Here is a 16,111-nt window from a genome sequence, read left to right on the forward strand (position 1 = left end):
CTTTCTTGTTAATCCCCTCCAACAACCACCCCAAGCAACCACTCATCGAATTTCTATTTCCATGTGTACACAACCACATGTTCAGGGGCACGTGGGTGGCTCAGTCAGTTGAGCTTCTGGATCTTGGTTTTGGCTCAGGTCATGATCACATGGGTCATGAGACCGAGTCTTCCACTGGGCTCTGCGCTCATCGGGGCGTCTGCTTGAGATTCTGCTCCTCCCACTGGCTCACTCGCTCTCACTCAGATAAGTAAATAAATCTAAAACTCCACATTCATTTTTACCTGTTCCATAATTTTATATGCATCAACTATAGAGTGTAGAATCTTTTACACCCGCTTCCTCTTACTCTGTATAATCGTTCTGAGATCCATTCTTCTTGTATTTTCATTGCAGGGAAGTCTTACATTTATGGATATAACACCATTGTGTTTATTCATTCACTTTTTGATGAAAAATGGTGGATCATTTCCAGTTTGGGAATATTATGAACAAACCTGTTACAAACATTTGCATACACACAGACACACAGAGGACATATATTTTTTTCATTTCTCCTGAGTAAATACCTGGGGGTAGACTTGATGGGCTCTCTAGTTAGTATGCGTTTAGCTTGTTTTCTGTTTTCTGTTACTGCCAGCGAAGCTGGAGAGTTCCGGTTGCTCCACACGTGCACCAGCACTTGACAGTGTCAGTCTTTCTCATCACAGCCACTGAAGTGGGTGCATGGTACTATCTCATCTTGGTTGTAATTTTCATTTCCCTTCTGAGTAGTGGTGTTGAGCACCTTCTCATGTGCTTATTGGCCATTGGCAAGTCTTTTGTGAAGTGCCTGTTCAAATCTTTTGCCTCCTTTGTTTGTTGAAAAGCTTGCCTTCTGATTACTGAGTTACTAGAGTTTTTTATAGGGTTGGCGTACAATCCCGTAACCAGATGCATGTACTGTGAATGTTTTCCTATTTTCTCTTATGCTGATTCTCAGCCATGTTTTTCCCACTTCCCAAAACTACTCTCGTCAAGATCATCAGTGACCTCCTCATTACTAAATCTCATTTTCATTTCCCGTATTACTCCATTTTAGGGCAATATTCAACACAAGTGATCCCTTGACTTTCAGGACGCTGCCCTGTTCTTGTATCCTCCTGTCTGGCTGGCCCTTCTGCTCAGTCTCCTTCACTTGTTCCCATCCTTCCTACCCTCCCTCGGTTGGTGCACTTCTGTGCTCAACCTTCAGTCCTTTTCTCCCTCCTGTTTTTATTCACTCCTTTGGTGATTGCATCCCAAATTATTCTCTCAACCCGAACCTCTCCCAGAACTCCAGACTCTCACACATCACTCTGACTGCTGGTTGTTTAATAAACATTCAAACTCAGTATTTCCAAATCTCAACCCCATACCTGCTCCCCACCCCACCCCCACACAAACCCCCATCATCTGTAGCCTTTCCAATGTCACCTGATGGCTACTTCATCCTTCCAGCTGCTCAGGCTTAAATCCCCTGGAACCCTCCGCATATCTTCGGCTTCACTCCTGGCCCAGTTCACACAGTGGCTGGACAATAAAATCATCTGAAGTCCTTGCATGGCATTAGGTATTAGGAGTCCTAGAAGGAGATAAGAGGATATAAGGATATAAGACTTTATATAAGACTAGAGTCTTATGCCAGGGTCTCCCTTTTCCCACGGGGAAACCCCCTCCATGTCAGGTCACGCTATGATCATCAGTCGCCCATGCCCTCAATGCCTACAGGACAGGTGCACAGCTGGGCAGGTGTAACCTTCTTAGGAGTGTGCATGGGCAGTTGCTGCCCGCTGCTCTAGGGAGTGTGCTCACTTCCAAAGATCTGATCAATTGTATCCTTCTGGGAGGTGCTCATCTTCAAATAAAGTCCTTGTCTCTGGACCAGTGGCAGTGAGGGTGCCATGTTGAGAACCTAACAATCAGAGAAGCCCCCCACTTCCGACCAGTCCCAGCTTCAGCAGATAAGCAATATGACACCAGTAACATCAGTCACACCGGACTACCACCAGTTTCGCTATTTATCAGTTCACTAGACAGATGTTTCCTAATACATCGTCTTTATTGATGGCCTCATTAACACTCCCCCACATGACTCGCCCAGAATCCACCAGGAACCAAATTTAAACAACCCCTGAAAACACATGCTTGACAGATTGAGATTACGGGGCTAATAAAGACTAAAATAGAAATGGCCTCGATCATATTTGTCCTGTCTACATTGTTTCCCATCATTGCTCTCATTCGTGTTTCATTATCCTTTATACTTAAATATTAAAATGTTTGCCATTACATTATATGCTTTCAGCAACATGTTAATACCTGTTTTCAAAACCAACTGTTTCTAATTTTGCTTCGTGCTCTATTTCTTTGTTTTCTTTCTCCCTTTTATGAACCATTTATTTGTTTTTCCTTACTCCTGGAAAGTCTTTTTACAGTCTCCCAGAATGTGCTTTGCCTTGAGCTCTTCAGGAAAATATGCCATCTGAAATGATTTACTTGACGCTAATGATGTAAATTATTACCTAAACCACCCACTATATGTCATGATTCAATTCAATGGTTACTGAAGTGACTTTATATATGAACGTGTATAGAAACCACGAGCTATGCTCATACTAGATCGCTAAGAAGGAACATGGAGGTGTAATTACTAGAGATTAGTTCAGATATGGATTTTTAAGCCTTACCTTTATCTTTTGAATTCTCATGTGCAAGTCACAACCTAGATTTTCTGACCAGATTCTTTGAAAAAACTGTATAGGGTTTAGGTCATTCCTCCTGTAAAAGTCTTTAAAATTAACGCTGTTGGGGGCACCTGGGTGGCTCAGTTGGTTGAGCATCTGACTTCAGCTCAGGTCATAATCTTGGGGTCCTGGGATCGAGCTCCCTGTTCAGGGGGAGTCTGCTTCCCCTTCTCTCTCTGCCTCTCCCCTTGCCCACTCCCCACCACCCCCACATACACCCCCACTCATGCTTTCTTTCATATATAAAAGTAAGTAATGCTTTAAAAGAAAATGAATGCTGTTAAAGAAATGCTATATCAGCTATGAAAGGAGAATAGTTTCTCTTATTCATTGAAATTTATAAAGACTATACAGATTTATTGATACAAAATCAGTTGTGTGTGTGTGTGTGTTTAACAATTTATGCTTTAAATAGTATTCGGTGTTTTTCCAGTAGGGGGAGTGTTAGGCTAGGGGAAGCAGATCAACATTTGAGAGCTAATTTCTTTTCCTTTTTACTATGGTGAGGGATTTTTTTTATATAAAACATAAATCACCTAATAGACTCACTAATTCTTTTAATTGCATCAGTACCACAGAACTCCAGTCACACTGGACCTCCTGAGGCAGATCTGTTGTACTAGTTACATCACCATAGTAACGATGGCATAAGGACAACGGCCGTAAGGACTTATCAGCCTTTCATTTTCAAATTGCTTATCAAGCCATCAGTGAAACCTCCTGACATCTCTGAGACAGAAATAACTCACACATAAAGCAAGGAAGGATCTGTGTCTTAAATCCTGTAGTTCTTAAGCCTTAAGCTTTTCTGGAAGAGAACCTTCCTTCTGAGTTTATTAATATTGGTTCAGGGCTGATGCTACCTCTTCTAGTCTGTGAACTTGAAGTCTTGACTCAGGGCTGAATACGAGGAGCCACATTGGCTGAGAAACTTACATACATACGGCAGAGATGGCCCTGGTTAGGACGTGTGGGTCTAGGACCTGAATGTGAGGGAACCTTGCCCCAGCTTTATAGAAAGCCCGGGTGGCCCTTCTTCTCCCCTGCGCCCTAATTAGGATCGGCTGCCGTGAATCATGGGCTGAAGGACACCTCCTAATTATGCCTGGGAGCCCCGTTTTAGCAGGAGTCTGCTCAAAGCCCCAGGGACTCGTGTTTCCACAAAAACACTACTTGTTAGGCCAGACTAGTGAGACCTGTTCAAAGGAAGCTGAAGTATTATCTGGCCCAACCTCCTTGTTCTATAAATGGAAAACTGAAGTCCAAGGAGTCTTTGTGATTCGTTGGATGTCAGCAGCTGTTGAGTGACAGAGCGAGGACCTGATCCCAGCCCTGTTCTCCCTCCCGCAGAACACACCTCCTCTCTCCCACTGGAAATCTGAGAGTCCCCATAGAGACTTTCACAGGAGAACAAGTCTCCCCCCTTCCCACCCTCCAAAGAAGAGAAACGAGGCCGTGGCAAACCAGGTGTTGGGGATGGTGGTGTGGGAATGAGAGAAAATCAATGAAGACCAGCCATTTGTTCTGTTGGCCTCCCCACGGCCAGCTGGCTCATGCTTGGAGAAAACCCCCAGCTCCCATATGCAAGGTGTTATCCATTCTAGAAAGGCCTGGGGCCAGTGGCCTCAGCTGGATCGTTCCTAGCTGTGGAGGCAAAGTCTACTTTGCTTTGTCTTGGAGTAGAAGGATCCCAGAGCCAGGCGCAGGCTTAAGGGAAGGGGCTAAGGCGATGGTGGCTGAGCCCGGCTCGTCAGGGCCCGGTGCTGAGGAGAAGGACCAGTGAAAGGTGAGTGCTCAGATACCAATTCCCAGACTGAGAAGTCCTCCATTGTGTCTGGTGAAGGGAGAACAGAAGCGTTTGCGGGGGGAAGGACACGGCACCTCCAAGCTCAGAGTGAAGCGTGGGGAAGACAACACGGTGCATCCAAAGGACTGAGCTGGGGAGGTGGACTAGGGTCAGAGCAGAGAGGCAAAACGGAGGAAGAGAACGCTCTGCTTTTCCTCTCTTGGCTCTAGGAAGACGCCACCTTCTCCTCTGATCTTCTCCTGAAGACACAAAGGCTCCCCAGCCCATGTCCCTGCAGGTAACTGAGTTATTCGTTTAAGTCCACACTCGCAGAGGCCGGCTGCGTAACCTAGGCCATTCGTCACCAAGCAGCTAGGACTGCTTGGCTGGTTCTCGTGCGTCCCACGGTTCCGCTGCAGAGGAAATTGTTCCTTGGCCTTTTTCTTCTCTTTAAGTATCTATGTGCCATATGGGCCCAAATCAAGGCAGAAGGCAGTGTGCCCTCTGACCGGATCAGCATCCCAGGGGGCCCCTACCCTCCGCAACCCTGCTTGTTCCTGGAATTGGAGGGACGGTCTCCCAGGGCCTGACTGTATGCGCCGGGGAGAGGCCGGCAGGCCGGCCCCCACGATGAGGCGCTTGTGGTCCCCAGACCGGGCTACACTGAGTAGTGGGCCAGCATCCACCCCCAGAGGCTCTGGGCACAGCAGGGAGTGTCCCCAAGCATAAAGATGCAGAGTCACAGATCAGCCATCCGTCTTCAAGGATGCATTCAGGTGTACTCACCCAGACCTGGTGGCCGTGAGGTTCTCGGGGGGCTCCCATCACTGGGTCACCCACAGAGCCCTCCTCGAAGAACCCAGTTCCGATGGAACCAAAATCGAGGGTTTCTGGCCTTAAACATGCAAGCGTGCTCGCGGACACATCCATGTGCTCCGCCAGAGATGACTCATGTGTTAAACGCTCAGCACCTAAGATGATACAGGCCCATTTCAGGTAGGTCCTAGAAGGGCCAGGAGGTTTACTAGATAATGCCTGCAGGAGAGGAACAGCCCCAGCTCCGAAGGTGAGGTTACTCCCCAGGATCTGACACGCGGAGTGTTCCCTCCCTGTCTGCTCAGCCCACTGCTCTGGGTTTCTGAAGCCGCTGCAGGCCAGGTGGAGGGGCAGAGCTCAGTCCTTGTCCTCACAGAGTCACCATCTAGCCAGGGGACAGGAAAGGACAGACTACAGCCCCGTGGCTGGTGGCAAACCCATGAAAACGCCACTGTTTTGCCGCCTACTCTCGTGTACGTTTACTGTGTCTTCTCCATTCACGGGACCAGTGAGTGGGAGTCAGGAGGCACAAAACACTTAAGTGACTGAACCCCTGGGGTGGGGCTTGTGCCCTGCTCTTTCCCTTTCTTGGCTGTGAACAGCTGAGCCCTGAGGGACCCATCTGTGGACCCTCCCCCCACCCCTCAAGGCAGGATGAGGTTAAGGTGGGAGAGAAAGGATGGTCCCTGTTCTTCAAACTCTTTCTCCTGTAATATCCAGGGGAATTTCAGGAGGGTAGGGAGGGGGAGAGACGGGTCAGGGATGAGATGAGCTGATGGTTGTTTCGCCCCTGATGTCTGTTCGCAGTGGCCTTTCCTCTTGGCCGGCCTTCAGCGGGGAATAAAAACATCCATCAAGATGGTCTGCTCTGAATTCAGTGTGTCTGAGCTAATTCCACGTAGTCCCCAAAACAAAGGGTTAGGAAATGAGGCAGGACATCCCTGGCCCTTGTCCAGAGCCCCGGAAACACGCCCTCGCCCTTGGGGCAATATTTTGTGTCACTTCATATCTGGTGGGGCAGACGCCTCCTGCGGGGACACTGAGTCCAGGCTGCTCAGTCTCTCTTCTCCGTTCCTTCCCGGCTCCTCCGTGTCCCCCCAGATCATCAGCAAGGCTGGTGACATCCCTTCCAGCCCCGCCCAGGCCAACTGTGGCTTCAAAATGGAAATGAGCCAAAATGGTGAAATAATACCTGAACAAACATTAAAGCTCTCGACTCAATGTGTAGGACGCGTGCCCCAGCCTGAGTCAGTATCCTGGTTAATGCCGAACCAATTAGTGCTCCCTTAAGGTCTCGGGGGCTCACAGAGTCGCAGTCTTTAATTTTAATGGGCCTCCATTACACAATCTCTTATTGCCTCTTAACTGCCAGTGAAATGACCACCAGCTAAATGTACAGCAAAATAGCTCACTCGGACCCCAAAGAAATTAACTTGAAATTATTACACTTAACCATGGCGAATGCACCGGGGCTCATTCGGAAAGAGGCGGCCCCCTGGCAACAGGAGGGAAATGATACAGTGACACGTGTCCTTAGGCTTCTGCAGGATGCGCTTTTCTTGCCTTATCTGATTTACTGCAGTTTCTCCTTCAAATGTAAATATGAAAAGCCCGGGAGCCTCTTCCCGAGTTGCGAGTTTCGATGCTTGGGCTGGTTCTGGAGACTGCGCTGGCTGCTTCCCATTTGGTCTCTGCAGCGAGATGTAGCTGGGTTAGAACACGGTTCTGCCACTTGCTCTGACTTTGGATGCTTTTTGTATTACCAGAAGGGAACACCGAGCCAATATACAGTAAGATGTGAAAAGCCTAGCAACCGGTGCATACAGTAGTTGCTCAATACCTGCTTCCTCCTTTCCTAGAAGAGATGTCTAGGTCCAATCAGAGATAGAAACCACGCAGTTGGTTAAACATGGGGTGTTGGATACAAGAATTAACTACAATAACGGAATATTCTTGATAGAGGGAAGCTCCAGTAGAAGTTCATTGAGCCCGCATTGAGCTGAGGGAGGGGGCCCCCCGCAAGGACAAACGTGGAGGTATCCGACGTCGTTGGAGAAGGCATGTTGGTTCCTTCCTCCAGATAGCAGAGGGTTCTGGTTTGGCCCCCCTGGAGCTGGTCTGGTTGCTGGATAAGCAGTAAGCCAGCCTCGGGGGTGCGGGTGGGGATGCGGGCGCGTGGCAGCGGGCGGTGTGCACATGCGCATGTGGCAGGAGCCAGAAGGCCTCCGGCAACACGTGGGCCGCGGGGGTGCGGGGGTGCGGGGGAGTCCCTAGGGCCTCTTATTTCGCATCTAGAGGGCTTGTCACGGGGCTGCACGGTCACAGACCGATCACACCCCGGGCCTGTGGCTGGGGCGGACCTCCCTTCCCGCATGAATTAAGACTTAGGGGAGTTTGAGACGTTTACAGATCAGAACCAGGCAGGATCCCCGATATTCTAAATGGCAGAATCAAGATTCAAAAACTTTTGCCTTGAAACAAAACAAACTTAATGTAAATAAATGTAAATTTTAGCTTTTGGTCCAGGTTCTCAATTGCGTATATGTAGGAATGGGAAGAGTTGAAAGTAACCTATGGAGACAAAAGTAGGAATTTACTTCATTGTGAGCACAGCACAAACATTATTTAATGGCTGCCCAAAAGCCAAGCCTGTCTGGTCTGGATCCGTACAAACAGTTAAGGAAAGGAAGGTAACCCCGCTGGTGGGTCAGGCCACATCCGGGACTGATTTCACTGTGCCTACTGCTTTACTGGTTCCTCGAATATATGTCAGCACAGTTTTACTGAGGACCTACTATGTGCTTGACACTACACTGGACCAAAAGACACAAGAAATCTAAAAGTCTAAGCACTGAAATTTTAGAGTTTTTAAGATTAAGTTCGGTACATTCATAAAATGGAATACCAGTCATTCATGACAAATGATGTAGTTGTTTATCGAATCACAGAATTTCACAATACGTCTTTAAGTAAGGAAAAGTAAATGCAAAACAATGTATGTAGTTGGGTTCCATCCAGTTGTTGTAAAAAATCAAAAGAATATACATTAAAAAGTTGACTTGATAAAAAATTAATTATCGGGGCACCTGGGTGGCTCAGTCGGTTAAGTGACAGCCTTCGTCTCAGGTCAGGCTCTCTGGGTCCTGGGATTGAGCCCCGCATCAGGCTCTCTGCTCAGCAGGGAGTCTGCTTCTCCTTCTCCCTCTATGCTCTGTCTCTCTCTCTCTCTCAAATAAATAAAATATTTAAAAAAAACTAATATGACCAGGTGGGGGTTATTTTCAGTAAATCTATACTATTATTTTCTCTATAATGACAATATATTGTTTGTATCCATTTTTAAGTTCTTTAGCAAGACAGATAAAAGTATAAAAAGTATTTAGGGAAAAATCATGGCTGTGAAGCATTCAGAGTAACCTATTATGTTGGCATTCTATGGTTATCTTTTTTGACCACAAAAACTTTTTGGCCACAGAAGCGGAGCGACAGCGGCAGTTTCCCATATACACCACCAGATGGCGCCAAAGTAGCTAGCTAATATTTAACGCCCGGAGTAGCAACTTGATGAGATTTAAAATATCTAAGCTTCTCTGGCCAGAATAAGGGTTTTGTTAATGATGCACTTAAAATTATAGAAAACTTCTCAGAATTATACTTGATCATACCAGTGTTTGCTTTCACAGTGTTTTTTGAACCTGTTACAATGCTATACCATAACTTAACGGTACTGGCTCTGCGGGTCAGATGTCCCCGAAATTCCTGAGATGGGATAAGTCTTTGACTCTGACCGCACCCGCCCCCTGCTTTCAATAACCTCTCGGTTTCTCGTAAGCCACTTCAGGAGTCAGGTGGAGATAGGCAGTCACGATGAAGGAGCCTTCCTCCAGGAAGCCCGTTCTCCATGTGGCCAGTGAGATGAGCTCACTTCCCAGCACTGTTTCCAGCAGCCCAGCTTCCCACAGCTTTGCCCATCTCAGCGGCTACTAGCAAGGACCCGGGAGTGGGTCCGGCTTCTGGGGCGTTGCTGCCGCCTTCAGCAGGCCGCTGCTAGCCTGCCTGTGCTGGGAAGGAGCACAGTGCTTCCGCTGCCCCCCACAGCACATGATGCTTACCTGAGCAGGTAGAAAACTCACCTCAGAAAAGCGAGAAGCTACAAAAGTGATTCTCCACAAGTGGATGCAAAGGGGCACAGAAAACTCTAGGTGCTCCCAGTGGGGGAAACACCACTAGCCTGTATGAGTTGTAAAAGGACAGCTAAGGCAGGAAAACCCATGTCGGGGCTCAGAGGACAAGACAGACTGATTCTGGGACACCAGAATTTGTTCTTTGTTTTTTGTTTTGTTTTGTTTTTTTAATTTATTTGGCAGGGAGACAGAGATCACAAGTAGGCAGAGAGGCGGTGGGGGGGAGCAGGCTCCCCACTGAGCAAAGAGCCCGATGCAGGGCTCAATCCCAGGATCCTGAGATCATGACCTGAGCCGAAGGCAGAGGCTTTAACCCACTGAGCCACCCAGGTGCCCCCAGAATCTGTACTTTGTACATGAGAAATTGAATCAGAAATGTGCATTGCTCTGGGAGCCAGTATCTGTAAGCTCTTTGCACTTGTTTCATTTTTCTCTCCCTTACCGCAAACTCACCGCCACGCGGAAGGAACCAGCCCAGCTAGAACAGATGTGCCTTTATCCCCTTCCAGGCTCAAATGTCCCTGCCCTGTGGGGGCATCCTCTTGATAAGCAAAAAAAAGAAAAACAACAAAACCCACCATGTATATTTACCCAATTTGAATTTCAGCATTTGACTATATATTTATGTATATATTCATATTCATATTTGAATATACATATTGAAGGTCAGTATTGGTCTGAAAGCTGATGGTATGGAAAGGCGAATACAACAGGACAGTAAGTGGATCTTAAAGAAAGTTCATTGTTACAGATGCAGCATTTTCTATCTCAGGGTTAATGCTGGAGATCGGATCAAGCAGATTTTACTCTATTAAAATGAGCAAGGATCTTAATCCAGCAGAAAATGTGCACAGATTATCCAGAGAAAATGTGCATAAGCTGAAGAACAATTTATAAAGAGGCTTCACTTACCAAGCTCAGAATGTTGTCAAATAACGCCAGAGAAGGAACAGACGGGCTTCGTGTTTGTTGAGGCCAGTATTTCAGAGTCCGCCCCGATGAAGGAAGGTATCCAGACCCCAGGGTTCAGAGAGGGACTCATCCCACTGGGAAGACTGGATTCCTGGGCAAGTTAGCAACAGTCTTCTGAAAGTGTCTCTTGTTTTCTTCCCGCAGCTCGATCACTATCCTTCTGTGAGTTACCATCTGCCAAGCTCTGCTGACACACTGTTCAATTCTCCGAAGTCGCTCTTTCTAGGAAAAGTTATAGGTAAGAATTCTGTTTCATGTATAAACGTCTGATGAGGATATGTTTGGTATAAGAATTCTGTTAGGTGACGTGAATCTGGATTTTTAAGTTACCAGGTCGATTTCTGCCCTTGGTTCAATCACCAACACCTTCTCAGTACAAAAGAGGGTGTGCTGGTTTTCTCAGTGATGTGGAAGAAAAGAAGGGTGTTATCGGATCATCTTTGGGGTGTTTTGCCTTTGAAACACGTTGTGATTGGTGGTTGGGGCTTCTGTGTCGGTGAAGGCCATGGGACCAACATCATTTGGTGTGCGACAGACGCTAAAACAGAGGTAAAGCCAAGTGTCTGCTCCCTGGTGCTTTATGTGAAATTTACACATTGATTTATTTGAGACCCCCTCCTCCCAGCAGTATTTAACTTTGTCTAAGCACATCAACATGGTTCTGTCTTCCTCTCACTCTGAGAAAGCTGGCTGATATCTTTTTCGAATTAGAAGGCCAACGAGGATTGGAAGATGATGGCAGAACCCCCAACCCTATGTGTGATTGTGACTCTGAGAGTCACTCTTGCCCCTTTCTTACCATAGACTGGCACCATCTGAATTAAAATTCCAATGTGATTGGTTACATATTTTTAAGTGATTGATGTAGAGTCAATGAAAGAATTTTTTTTTTTTTTCACTATGAGAGCTTATACTGTGAGTCAAGAATGGAAACAGTAAGATGGTGGGTAGTGGGTCGGCCAAGGAGGAGAGGAGTCTGTGTCCAGCAGGTAGTGGTGGTCAGAATGTCATTAACTGTAAAAAGTGCTCATTCTAAAAGATGGGGGCGGGAGGAATAGATAATTAAGAGAATAGGAGATGCAGCTGTAAGTTCCTGGACTTAGAACCAGGAACACTGCAGGTCAGGGCTACAGATGAGCAGAGCCGCACACGAGGCCCCAGAGGAAAAGGCCACATCCTGGGGAAAAAAGATGGAAGGGGGCCCTTCGCTCAGTCGACAGGTGGGAAAGGAAGGATGGCTGAACATTCATGCCCCCCTCCTACGTTGTAGGCATGGTGCTATACATTTTCCCTGTGTAAATGTGACAACTAAATGTCACAACTGTTCCAAGGAAGCAAGACCTGTGATGATCAGCCCCATCTGTAGGACGAGGAAACAACCCGAGAGAACCCATCCCCAAAGTTACCGAACTGGGATGTGGTACAGTGGAGTGTTGAAGGTGGGTCTCTCTTGAGGACAGTCCACGGCCTCAAGCAGAACAAAAGATCTTGTCCAGAAGGGAGGCAGCCGGAGGTCAGGGGATGCCATTCATCAACTAGAGACAGCCGTTTAGTGGAGGAGAGCCTTGGCATTTGGGAGACATCATATGTCCTGAGACACTGGTGAGCGCCCGCATCTCGCCACAGGCTTTCCTACAATTCAGTCAGGAACCATTGAAAATGTTACTTCATCCTTTCAGGGCCGTAATCATCCCATCAGAACCAACTCCACACTAAGACAGTCTGATACGCCCAAAGACACTGGGCTGTGATATTCCTAGAGTAACATCTGCCATGCACACGCCTGAAACAGTGGACTCCTTGCTTCATGAGAGTCACAACATCACATTTTGACAGAAATGTTGAGGGACTGCTAAGTCCCCTCACTAGAAGTAACACTGTCTGGCTCATCAGTATTTCAGGCTGTGTGATTAAAGTCACACTTGAGCAAAATTACAATATACATTGTAGCGTGGACCGTCAAGGTCATGAACAAATAACATCATAAAGGCAGCATCCTCTGTAATTGAGAATTTACTGGGCTATAAATCTGTGCCAAGTGAAATTCATAACTTGAACCTCAGGCATAGGAGGGTCCACCCAGAGTTTTCTGTACCCCAGAGGACAATTTTGCTGTGCACGTAAACCAACCAAGCACGTGGCAACGAGTTATGTCAAGAACATGGGAACACCTGTAAGGAAGTGGCTGATCCCAAGGTCAGATGGCACCGTGGCATCATGCACACGAGAGGAAGGTAGGAGCTGCCCCCGGTGCCCGGGACACCGATGTCCCCTAGATACTGACTCTTGTCTATGCCAGCCCAGGAGCTCCATGTGGACCAAGGCAGTGACTTGTCATCCCACTGTCTCCTAACGGAGCAAGCGCTCAAGAACCATTTGTTGAATTAATACAGAGTAAAGGGGGAAAGAAACAGAAGGCATGCCATTGAAAAGGGGAGACAGTGGGATGACGATGCTAATACAGTCAAAGGAAATCAGCACGGAGGCAAGATCTGCGGTTCTCAGACACCTTGTAGTCTGGTGTTTCTGAAAGCAGGTGTCCAATAATAATGGAGTACAGAGAATGTAGGCTTTGGAAACAGGCAGAGCTGATGTCTTAGTTCCAGAATACCACAGACTGGGAGGCGTAGGCCACAGACATTTCTTGTGGTTCTGAAGGCTGGGAAGTCCAGAGCCAGCAGATCAGGTGTCTGGCTGAGCCCCTCTCCGTGGTTGGTAGGTGGCCGTCTGCTCCATGTGTCCACATGCAGTGGAGGGAAAGGAAGCAAGCTCCCTCCTGTCCTTTCTTACAAGGGCGCTAATGTCATTCATGGGGGCTCCCTGATCATGACCTAATCACCTCCCAAAGTCCCCACCTCCTAATGTCATCACATCGGGGGTTAGGATTTCAACACAGGATTTGCGGGGGACACAGCATTGGTCCACAGTCACTGGTTTTATTTGAATCCAGGCCTTGCCTCTCATTAGCTTTGAACCCTTAGGTACGTTCCTTGAAACCCCCGAGGGATGGATTCTCACAGACTGTTTTTGTTGGTTTGTTTGTTTGTTTTTAACTAATCAATCTGTAGCAGCCAGATCAGTGCCTAGCATATAGAAAGTCCTCAGAAAATTATTCACAGAGTAAATGAACTACTCGTTTAGTATTAAGCTAATAACATCTTAGGAAGTACCCAACACAACACAAAGAAAGAAAAAAATTGCCTTTTGTTGATGCCATCTGTGCAGTCATTATGGTCTGTGTTGTAAGCAGAATCCTCTGTGTAATTGCCCCAGTGTCACCCAGACCTCTGTTACCCTCATTGTTCGGAGGAAGGGACCATGGTTGAGAAAGGTTACACTATTTCCTTGAAGCAGAATTTCCCAGCACCGCACTGTTACCATTTTGGGTCAGACAGTTCCTTGCGGGCGGGAGGGGGGCTGTCCCATGCGTCATGGGACAGTTGCAGCATCCCCGGGCTCTACCAACTTATGCAAGGAGCATCCCTCAGCTGCGACAGCCAAAAATGTCTCCAGACACTGCCACAAGTCCCCAGCAGGGCCAAGTCAACACCAGCTGAGAACCACTGGCTTCCAGTCCGCCAGTTGGTCTTTGGTGGAGGTGGGATTTGAACTGAGAGGAGTGTGACACCAAGAGTTATGCGTTGCTTCCTGAGAACACCTGCTCTTTCAGAAGGATGAAGAAGCAGGGAGGGGAGCTGATACCCTGAAGACAAATTCTGTTAATACAGTCAAAGGAATCATAGTGAGGGCCACAAAGACTTGTAGGCACCTGGGGAGGCTAACCATTGGCCACTTCCTGAGGCGAATATTCCTCAAATATTTTGCCATTTAGTAGAAGCCGGATTGGTGAGAAACATTTTTTAAGTTCCCCTTTGAAAGCGACACTCACTTCAGTGAGAACCGGCCAATATGCACTCACCAGCTCTGTAAATATTCACCTGTAAGGACAGACTGAACTTCAGCCGGATCCCCTCGCGCACTCTAGTGAGGTCCGACACCCCCTAGAGATGGATGCTCCCAAGTTATCGCTTTGTTGGATCAGCTGCTGATCAGAAACCGATCCTATCAGAGAAGGGTAAGGAGATGGAGCTAAATAAATAATAGGACTTCACATGGGCTCTTTGATGAGCAATGCTTGAAAAAGGATGGAAGAAAGACTACCTCGTCAAGGACAAGTGTGATCTTTCTAAAGGGAATGGAAGAAATATGTTTATTTAGAAATAAAAATGTGATCACTGTCAGCCAACATCAAAATTTTAGAGTGGATTGCTCCCTTTCTGAGTCCTTCTAGAAGGAAATCAGAATCACAAGCAACAAAGTTTCACAAAGAAGAAATTTCACCAGCTGTCGTTATATCCATTTTGTATCATTTACTAGCTGAGTGATGTCACAGACTTTATGTATCTGATTTTCAGCAACAGGTTTAATAGTACCTCAAAAACTCTTTAAGTCAAGGGAGAGAAAGATAAGTGGAACCTAAAGCAGGATCCCTGTTTACTTCTTTTTTAACATTTCATTTATTTATTTATTTGACATGGCAGCTGGGTGGGGGGAGTGGGGGGTAGTATACAAGCAGTGGGGAGTGGCAGGCAGAGAGAGAGCAGGCTCCCCACTGAGCAAGGAGCCCAATGTGGGAATCCATCCCCGGACCCTGGGATCATGACCTGAGCCAAAGGCAGATGCTTAACCAACTGAGCCACCCAGGTGCCCTTTTCTTAACATTTCTATCAATGGAAAAAGATATAAATAGAATGGTCATTAAATTTGCAAATGACACATAGCTAATGAAAGGAGTATTTAACAAGCTAGGTAATTAAAAAAAAAAAAACACTTCAAAAGCCTCTTGATGGCCTAGAAAGATAGGATAAAATAATGGCATGAAATACAATGAACATAAACTTAAAAACTCCTGCATTCAACCAAAAGAAGAAGAAGAGGAAGAAGAAAAAGACAGACATAAATGGAAGACGGAAGACCCTTGGTATCATGAAAAAGACTCGGGTTGGTTTTCTGGCGAGTTTGGTGTGAGCCAGTATTATGTGGTGATTGATATTTAAATAGTACTATACTGAGCTACATTAATAAGAGAATCATGTCCTGAGCAGAGTACAGTCAGACCCCAGCAGGATGTCATGTCCTATTCCTAGGCACCTCATTTTCAGATAGATATTAATCTTCTGAGGAAAAGCCCAGATGAACTAAAGGCCCCCCACAAAGAAAAATAAGAAAGCCTGGGGATATTAAGATATGATTAAAAAGGCATGAGAGAATCCATTTCCAGTCTTTGACAGCTGTTACCTGGACAGGTGAGACCCTGCAGAGGCTGACTCACCAGGACCAGAGAAGACTAGTGAGAGCAAGACTTCGGTCCCTGCAAGAACTTCCCGATAATTACCGCTGTTGAAGAATGAGCAGCCGCCATTTTGAGTGGACTCCCCACTATGGAGAGTCCTCAACAAAGGCTCACTGGAAATTCCTCTGTACTTTGAGTTTTCTGGATGGAGTGAGGCCAGATTAGAGAAAGCCTAAAAAACCCTTGAAACAGTATAATTTGTGATGGGAGTAACTTTTTTTTTCAAAAAGGTGAG

At 46.8% G+C, this 16,111-nt stretch overlaps 1 protein-coding gene across 1 annotated transcript in view; it reads left to right on the forward strand.

Moving 5' to 3' along the window:
• Window positions 1-16,111, forward strand: part of LOC111154452 (contactin associated protein like 2) — a 2,043,877-nt gene that overhangs the window by 1,904,917 nt on the left and 122,849 nt on the right. The window contains exon 21 of the mRNA XM_022514057.1: window positions 10,668-10,761. Coding sequence (XP_022369765.1) covers window positions 10,668-10,761 — 94 coding nt within the window. The remainder of the gene's footprint in view (window positions 1-10,667; window positions 10,762-16,111) is intronic.

This window comes from Enhydra lutris, unplaced genomic scaffold, assembly GCF_002288905.1.
Source record: "Enhydra lutris kenyoni isolate GAN:26980312 unplaced genomic scaffold, ASM228890v2 scaffoldscaffold37, whole genome shotgun sequence".
In the NCBI taxonomy this organism is placed as follows: Eukaryota; Metazoa; Chordata; class Mammalia; order Carnivora; family Mustelidae; genus Enhydra; species Enhydra lutris.